Raw genomic sequence first — 9,703 nt, 5'->3', positions numbered from 1 at the left:
TTTGTTGGAAAAGGAGTCCATGCCTTTGTAATAAAGAGTCTATTGTTGCGTCACATCCGGTATACAGGATACATATGCCCTGCATCAAAAATATTGTTCTCCAGAGTATTTAAGCGGCTGATACTTAAAGCCTTAAAAAATTCTAAGAATATAGTAAATGTATAATTTTGAACTCTTTTTGACGGTTTACGAATAGTTTTAATTTTATGACAAAGCAAGTTTTTTTAAAATGCAGGAAGAAATTGTTTTTTTTAGGTTGTAAGAGTTAAACAAATTAATTCGTTATAGTTAAAATTGAATTCTCTGCCTTAAACAGTAAATTAGGCCAAATTATTTTAGGTCTGATTGCATGGTAAGATTAATTTGTAAATGTAACCTCCTATTCTAGACGTTTTCCTTGTAGTTTGAACTTGAAATTAAAAATTAAACCAAGCTAACGATTACCTAAAATATAACAAAATAGCGAAAATATTTTTATCAATCTGTTTATCAGCCTTACTGTAAGTTGTCAGTAATTATTTCAATGTTTCTTACCTAAAGAGTATTAATTAAACAATATAAAACATATTTGTAAATATCCTGATAATATTTGTATTAGTTCCAGCCATACTATAGCGCATCAGTAAAAAAATTACCAGAAAATCACTAAAATGAAACAAATGTTCGTCTTTGCGCTTCTGTGCTGCTTCTTGTTCTCCAGTTTCCAGCCCAGTGAAGCTCGATTATCTGGCGCGCTTCTACACCGCGGTAAGTGTGCTTGAATCGAGAATTTCTGCACTGCGAATTACTTATACCTATTCAGTGCGGCCATCTTTGGTTTGACTTTAGTTGCTGTATGAAAACAATACCTTCATTTTGAATGTTTTTTTTTTTGCAAAACACTTGACTGGCTTAGCCAGTTAAAAATAATTGTTTACAACTTTGCAAATTTTCCACAACTGTAATTTCTAATTATGGCAGCTCCTAAAGCTACTTACGGTGTAACTTGTTACTGATTACAGTCACCTAACACACTTACTAAACCTTATACACAATTTAGAAAATTTCATAAAATTCTATACGTAGGCTATAGAAATTTACAGTCAACGCATTCCAGTTTGACAAAGTTAGAAATACATTACTATAGCGCTGTTTCTATTTTGAAGACGTGAAAGTTCGTTATCAGTCCACCTTTAGTCATCCCCATTTTTTTTAATATATTTAAATAGTTACCACAAAATTCTTATAATTTAATTTTTATTCCTTGATGTTAATATTAGAATGCTTCACTAACGTAAGCTCTGAGGCTACATTTCAAGGCTAAATTCGGCTATATTTCCTGCAAGCAAACACTTAATCATTATGTTATCTTTATCCAATTTAACGCAAAGTCATAAGATTAAGGAGAATCAGTGATTTGGTTTGAGGATGAAAATAACAAAAATTTTGGATATTTTATGATTTTAATTTAGATTTAGTTTAATTGATTAAACTTTTGGGTTTTGTCTGTAACTTGTAGAAAGTGTTTACAAACGTTCCAATAATTCCCTTTACGTTACTCGCGTTAAACTATAGAGGTTATCGTTTCAGCATATAACTAGGGCGATTTGTTTTACTTGTTTTTTATTTGTCAAAAAAAATCTTTGTCAATAGAAAAAATTTGTCATAATTTACACGTTAGGTCAAACTTTGTCAAAAACTTTTCAAGTCAAAATCGAAAAAATGCACATAAATAGTTTACAAAATTGAAAAAAAATTATAGTCAGCTTTTTAAAATTGGTCGTTCAGTTGTTTTAAAATTTATCGTTAAATTTTATCAAAAAAAATTAGTTTTGATTTGTGTTTAAAGTCATTTTAACCGTATTCTATCTTCATTAGGGATATGTTGATTAGGGATATATACGGTATAAAAAACGCGTGAATAACGACGCCTAGGTTATTTAAATTAATGTATTTCTAACAGGTCAAAATTTTGTCAAAATTTTAATTTTTAGGTAACAAAATAATCGCCCTACATATAACATACAAACAGAAAAAAATCCATCGTTTAAATGTTGGTTTATTTCACAGCCCGTGTGGCAGCCAATGTTAGTCCAACAAGGTCGTGCTTAAGATGTTCATATTGAACCACAAATCGTCAGAATCCTTAAATATTTTTTTTTTGATTTACCCACAGCTTGCGCTGCTGTGAACCCGCACCGTCGGGTTGATTGTGGCAGGCCTGGAATGAGCGCAGCTCACTGCAGAAGCAAGGGATGCTGCTGGGACAGCAAGCACCCAGGGACCAACTTTTGTTTCTACCACTTGGGACATCGATTGGGTAAGAAACCAAACTTCAAAATAAATGCTACTAAAGAATTATTACGTTTTCTGCGAGTGATCACGCTATTTTCACATAAATTCTGACAGTTAGTCAAACAACTATAACTTTAATTTTCCATGATCTCTCTCATCTTTGCAAAACGCATTTAGTGACGTCATATTGATCAGAAAACTTTGAGCTAAAGTTTAGCGTCGACAGGTCAAGTACAATAAGTTAATTCACTAAGACTTAGAAATAACACTTAAATTCTTCCTCATTATTTTTGTAACTAACTGTTATTATTTTTGTAACTAACTGTAATTAATCGTTTAACAAAAAGGCTTTTAAGGAACCATACTTTAAGACAAGTGCTAACCCAAAAACTAACAGCGACCTACAAATTCAATAACTTAACCAAAGAATATACATTCAAATTTTACTCGCCAAAGCTTGGTGTTATACGGCAAAATTATTATTTAGCGTTTGCGCAGTCTAGCATACAAGAACTATATTGATTTTTTTCTTTCTTATATTGCTTGCTTGGTATATATATATATGTTTTCGCCTTTGAGAAGATTGCCCGAATAGGTGATTGAAACGTTGGCACTTTAATAAATTTTGTACATTTCAAAAGATATAACGAAAAGTTTCAAATATTTAAATAAATAAGAGTGTTACGCCAAGCTCACAACTTGTACGTAAAGACCTAAATAATACCAAAAGTAAACAAATTACTAAACTAGAGATACCGATACCCATGCCAAGTGATAGTTTCGATACTTGTCCGATACTAGGGTGGTATCGATACTTGTCCGATACTAGGGTGGTATCGATACTCGTCCGATACTAGGGTGGTATCGATACTTGTCCGATACTAGGGTGGTATCGATACTCGTCCGATACTAGGGTGGTATCGATACTTGTCCGATACTAGGGTGGTATCGATACTCGTCCGATACTAGGGTGGTATCGATACTTGTCCGATACTAGGGTGGTATCGATACTCGTCCGATACTAGGGTGGTATCGATACTTGTCCGATACTAGGGTGGTATCGATGCTTGTCCGATACTAGGGTGGTATCGATACTCGTCCGATACTAGGGTGGTATCGATACTTGTCCGATACTAGGGTGGTATCGATACTCGTCCGATACTAGGGTGGTATCGATACTCGTCCGATACTAGGGTGGTATCGATACTTGTCCGATACTAGGGTGGTATCGATGCAAAACCGATACCGATCTATTGTAGAAATTTTAGCGATGATTTGCGAACACTAAATAACCAATCCGAGGCATAATCTCTAAGAAACTCATAATTCACTTGCAGCCCGCATATTATTAAATACATTTTTAGCATTTAAAGTTTTTAGCGTAAGTTTGTAGAATTATACAAACGAAGTTGACGAGGCACCAAGTAACACAGAACAAAATATGATTTTCTGCAAGTCTGGAGTTATTTGCTTAAACTTATCATTATTTTTCAGGAGATGCTGAAATGGAAGACTATCAAGATATTCAGAAGTAGATTTAATTATTTTGTGCTTAATTTAAAATTACCATAAAAATAAAAAGTTTGTGCTCGGAATAAAATCATTAACGTACTTTTGTGTTGTTTCTAATTATGGACGTCATCAAAAGTTTACGTCATCTGAATAATCTGCTATAATTGTCCCATTGCCATCAATATTATAAATACGAAAACGTATTATATATTTTTAAAGCTGTTAAATAATAAAAGCCAGAAATCAATGTTGTGCGTCGTTATAACACCCTCAGTATATAAACATAACTTTGTAAAATACATAGTTAACATCCCTGCAATAAACTTACATATATCACATAACAGGCAATATTACAGAAATACAGTATGTCAGAAGTCAGGGGTGGATCCAGTATAAGAGTTTGTGAGAGGAGTCCAACATTTTGGCGTTTAGGTAATTAAGGTTGATAAAAATTATTTTGGGGGGCATGACCTCTTACCCCCTAGATCCCCCTGTTTAAAGTAACATACAACGTATTGCAATAAAATATTTTTGACATAGCTTGTTTCGTCTTGCAATTTATTTATGACAAAGATTTATAAACAGCATTAAATAAAACTTTAATTCTGAACCAGATGTTTCAATCATTTAAACATCAAAAAAGAAAAGCATTTACAGAAGGTAACTTATTATTGATGTAATATGGCACAAGGTTGTTAATCGAGAAAGTCTTTGGAAAACCTCGGCTGTAGTCACCATCTTAAGTTGTTACATAAGAGCATCATATTGCACTTTATAAAACTTTGGTGTTAATTCGCACTAGACAGCGCAGTTTATAACAACCAGCAATAGCTCTAAGGACTCCAGCCATAAGACTGAAATTAATATAACATCAACGTCGAAACAAAACGCAGTTCGGAATAAGATCAAAATAGGAATATTACCTAATAGTAATAATAACGTCTAAAGAATCATTTTATCCATCCCCAAACCACCCCCCAACTCCAATACTAACTCAAACAATATTTGTAACCCTAACCCGACTTGTAACCCCATCCATTACCAACCCTTAGCCCCAAACAATTGCAAGCAATAAGATGACAAAACAGCGGCGCTGTTAAAACACCCAAACATGGATGTTAGAAAGGTCGATGTTAGAACGAAGGTACTAAATAGTCCCATACCCTTTCCTATAGTTTTAGGCGTTATTTACATAATTTTTAGGTCTTATTTTAATTAGTTATGACTTATTCCAAATGGTTTAGGTCTTTTTCAGACGATGTTAGATGTTAATCATGTCATATATTGCTTCGTTTTAAGTTATTATTTTGCTGGCCTTGATAAAATGGTATTATAGGTAATCCCGCTTTAGATGTTATTGCACCATAGGTCTAAACGTGTATCGCCTCCAAGCACTACAACTCTGTCTTCACGAGCCCAACTTTGCAAACTTCTGGTTAAGAGAGTTTCCAGATTCCTGGTTGTTTGAGTTCGGGATGCTCTCGCTCCTGCTGCTCTTCACTGCTCCTTTGCGAAGAATCCTCTTCTTCTTGTCAATCTTCTCGTTTTCACCGTGGTTTTCTGCAAGATAAAAGTTTTTTTGCCATAAGTTTTGAAATAACTTAAACCATACAAGTTATTTATGACAAATAAAAAAAAGGTAACTCCTTGAAACTCATCTTTGTAAAATTCTAAATAGGGTAACCGGGTGGCAATGTATAAAGGCAAATTATATTGAAATGTCAAGTTTTCGCACAACCTTGTTCATCAGGTCAAAGTATAAATGAAGCACGGTTGTGAGAAAGTTTGTTGAGAAATCAACACAATTTGTCTTTATTTAAATTGTATTGATTTCTCGACAAACTTTTCTTTTGCGAGTCTATAGTCCGACGTTCTCATGCGCAGCAGTAAGAGTTCGAACCTGTGTGACCGCAAACTGTAATTTGTAAAGGTGGAATAGCAAATGGTGGATATTTTCCAACCTCGTATTGTGGATGGAGGAGTTATTAAGACCTCCTATGAGTGGATTAAATGTCCACTTTATTTTAGTTACACAAGTGGGAGGAATACAGGCTGTATAAGTGTGAGCCGGCTCCGGGACTCTACAGAATCACGCATTAGCTCGGGTTAAGACTCACGTGCATTTGTCGGAACAAGTTATTGTTAACCGACTCCGCACACCAGGATTTGAGTCGCTCAAGGCTCAGATGTTGGACTCGGGTTTATTATTTTAATTGAAGTCCATCTACGGAGTCGGATTCGGGATATTTTAACCGACTAGCCCCAGCTATGAAAACACTGAGCCCTTTGGAATAAGCTGTGGCACCAGATTGATCAACAGGTTTGCATTTACAATTGTTGCTTTGTTAAAATACGACAAAAGCAAGCACGGGGGGTTCTTTAACTGGGGTCCATGAACCCCTTGGGGTACGCGAACTAGTTTTAGGGGTAGACCCCCTAAAGCCCTAATTGAAATATTAGGGTATATCTAAAAAGTAACTAATTTTTCAAAGAAAATAATGTAGTAAAAAACAAAACGTTTTTGCACTGAATATAGTTGGACTACATTTTATTTCACATTTTTTTGACCGGAAACAGTGAATTCATGAAGTCTTTCAGTATTGTGGCGTCAATTTATGACGTCATCTATAAAAATTTCTAGTTTACACTGATCCATACGAAGCAAAAAATATTTAGGGGTGCTCGGTAAAAAAGGTTTAAGAACCCCTGTGTTAGATATCCCTCCTGAGATCAGTTAAAACTTACCATCGAGATACAAGACGAGCGTTGATGAAAGACAAACTCCCAACTTCGCGTCAGCATCCGATAAAAGCTTCTTCTCCTGGGACTTTGCTCCTCTGTACAACCGACTACCTTCCTTGATTTGAGCTGAAATGACATTGAAAGAAACCTTAACTAAAAATAACTTTTAAAATTAGGTAAAAACATTGAAGCACAATGGTTGGAGGTTTTATTAAGACGTCTTAGAAATAACAAAGCCCATATGTTGTTATAAAGCAATAAAAAGTTGTTCGAAACGTTCACAAAACGCTACCTACGTATGTATGGGCTTCGATATTTACTGTAACTACAACCTCCAACCTTTAACTCTCGTTTGTTTAGTTTTACTTTTTACACAATAATACTCAGTCGGTGTTAACTTCGCTAGTCGCTAAACAATTTTAATGCTTAAAACGGAAGTAAATCTAGATCAGACATTCCATTTTAAATATGGAACAGGTTAAAAGTATTTTTCTACGAATGTCTGGCTGCATTAAATAAACTTGCTTTTACTGTTTGATCAAGTCAAGTCAATGATTGAAGGTAAAGTAGGTGGCTCCTTTGTAAAAAAAATTAATCACCTTTTGCTCCAGCCAGTATGTACTGCCCCATGCAAACTTTCCCGCCGTTATTTTTGCCAAACAACTTTATGCTGATGTATTTCCGCAAGAAGTCGTCCCTTGTCAGGCCTTTTATAACGAAGTCGTGATCCCAACTAAAAATTAGGGAAAAAAAACATTCATTGTGCGGTTTCATGAAATTTACATAAAAAATATGCTTATTGAAACAAGGATATTTACAGGATTCTGCCATAAAGAATCACACTTCAATGAGAATTCAAACTCTATTCTGACCAAGCCCTTCAAGATATTTTTTGCTTCTTATTTAACCTCATTCAAAATAAAATTCCCCACCCCTGTTTTAAACTGTAAGTTCGGTGGGGTATTGTTGCCCGTTCACTCACTGGCATCTTCCGGTTTTTGCGATGTTAAGATAGGCACTCGACCGCTTGGTGTCGCCCTTCTCCTGGTCGGGAAAAAGCATGATTTTGACGCAACAAAGCTCCATTATCTCCGTGTGATCGTTCATCCGATTGTGAAGGAACAATCCACGGCTGGCGGTTAGTATGAGGTCATAGGTGGTGATTGTTGCGTCACTTTGACCGCCAAGGTTTAGAATGCTGGTGGTGGAACTTTCAGAACTGGAAATATTATCATTATATGAAAGATATCCACCATAATTAAATAAGAATAGTTCCAATGATAACTGTGTTTCAATTCCTTGATTAATATTCTTGTAGCACCAGTTTATAAATTTTTGTTATATTTTTGTGATATTTCTAATATACCTTGTGTTGTGTTTTTTATTGCCACCCTACATGATAACCATATGGATGTCCGGTACTCGCCATTCTATTCCTATACCGATACCCGATATTTTGGACAAATAGTATCGCGATACATTACCAAATTACGTCATAATATGCACAAATTAGTCGAAAAAAAATTACAATCGTTTAAAGTTTATTTTTTCCAGTTTTTTGGGCCAATATTCTTTTTAGTTTAGATAATTTCGCATTAGAGAAATAAGTTTAGTTGAAATTACCTTCGTTCCGAGTCCTTTGAAACGCAAAGTTGAACGAAAACTTCAAGTTGGCGAGGCTGGAAAACAAAGACAATTGATTTTACAGGTTTCGTTAATAGAATGGCAAAATGTGTCACTATTCAGTTTTACAAACGAAATTTGTTACGCGCAGTAACTTATGGCAGTGAGCAAAGCTACCATGCTTCACAGACAAACATTTATCAAAAAGTGTTTTCAAAGACTGCTTACAATAGACCCATTTTATCATTAGGTGGTTTAAATAAAGAAGAATAAAGGTTGCCAAGGAAACACCACATAAAGCCATTTTTGGTCGGCGTTCGTTGTTTGAATTGACTCACTATAAAATGATTTTCCTAAATTTTAGTTCTAACTCTCACATTTTTATTTACGTTAGTTTAACTGGGCCTACTCTTATCCATCCTATTGATTCTATATCGATTCGTATCATTTCATGAACATTTTATATCGATCAATCTCATCCCTGTACATTTTATGAATGAAAGACACACACAAACATATGTGTTTAATAACATCTGTGATCTAGCCCCTCGGAAGTTGCTTTATGACCAACGATTACGGCTTCCGTATCAATAGTACACCGAAAAGCCATCGCAGACTCGCCGAATCTGTCGATCTATGATGCAAGCAGAGCAAGCCAGAAAAACAACTGGCCTGCAGTGAGGTTCGAACTCACGACCTCCGGTCAAGCCGGGACCGTCGCTCTACCAACTGAGCTATGCAGGCTCAGAGAGGAGCGAGTCGAGAAACAACCATGCGCCAATACTTGCACATTTTGTTAGTACGGTCCCGGCTTGACCGGAGGTCGTGAGTTCGAACCTCACTGCAGGCAAGTTGTTTTTCTGGCTTGCTCTGCTTGCATCATAGATCGACAGATTCGGCGAGTCTGTGATGGCTTTTCGGTGTACTGTACATTTTACATTGACCCTGCTGATTATTACCTCGCGTTTCTGTTGGAATTCAACTTGTTCGCTATTCCTTCGTTTCTGAACCAGCTTTTCGTTCAAGGCTTTCACGTAACCAGCAGCCTCGAACTTTCCAAGAAGCTCATTGGTCCGTTCAAGCCGGTTCTTTTGCTGTTCCCGCCATTTTTTCGACCGCTTTTGGCGAAAGAGAGCTGTTTTTTCAAGCAGAGTAAGGGGCGCTTTTTCTTTTTCGTCTTCGGGTTCTTTTAACCCCGATGAATCAACATTTCCAGTCGAATTCCTTCTGTAATTGTGACTTGGAGCGCTCAGTAGATTGCTGCTTTGAATGTTTCTTCTTGTTGTTGGTGGCGTTCCATAGTAGCTTGCCATTTTAATTTACACTACTGCCTAAAAATTATAGTCTAGCTAAAATTTGTTAGTACTGTATAAATCCTGATAATTACGCGACATAATAGTTTTATGATTAAAGAAAATCTAGTCTGGCTAAATTTGTTTTGTAAATTATTGTTATATTGTGATCGACAAAAACAAATTAATCAATAAGGTGTTTTATCATTTGTCGAAAACCATAAATCTAGTGCAAGATAAGACTTATACTAACATTCCGA

At 35.6% G+C, this 9,703-nt stretch overlaps 2 protein-coding genes across 2 annotated transcripts; one reads left to right on the top strand and one right to left on the bottom strand.

The window, feature by feature from the left end:
* The first annotated feature begins 650 nt into the window (after positions 1–650).
* On the top strand, positions 651–3,867 carry LOC146139052 (trefoil factor 2-like). The gene is made up of 3 exons (XM_083391596.1): positions 651–747; positions 2,156–2,299; positions 3,769–3,867. The coding sequence occupies exons 1-3, from the start codon at positions 651–653 to the stop codon at positions 3,807–3,809; spliced, it is 282 nt and encodes a 93-aa protein (XP_083247722.1). The 3' UTR covers positions 3,810–3,867.
* Positions 3,868–5,194: 1,327 nt separating this feature from the next.
* Positions 5,195–9,464, bottom strand: LOC146139051 (uncharacterized). Its single transcript, XM_083391595.1, has 6 exons — positions 9,111–9,464; positions 8,152–8,207; positions 7,511–7,747; positions 7,128–7,261; positions 6,532–6,654; positions 5,195–5,346 (listed from the first exon to the last, which is right to left on the bottom strand). The coding sequence occupies exons 1-6, from the start codon at positions 9,462–9,464 to the stop codon at positions 5,195–5,197; spliced, it is 1,056 nt and encodes a 351-aa protein (XP_083247721.1).
* Positions 9,465–9,703: the final 239 nt, after the last annotated feature.

Source organism: Ascidiella aspersa, chromosome 6 (assembly GCF_963924565.1).
Source record: "Ascidiella aspersa chromosome 6, kaAscAspe10.2, whole genome shotgun sequence".
Taxonomy (NCBI): Eukaryota; Metazoa; Chordata; class Ascidiacea; order Phlebobranchia; family Ascidiidae; genus Ascidiella; species Ascidiella aspersa.
The sequence above is the reverse complement of the archived record's forward strand: the minus strand, read 5'-3'. Positions and strand labels throughout refer to the sequence as shown.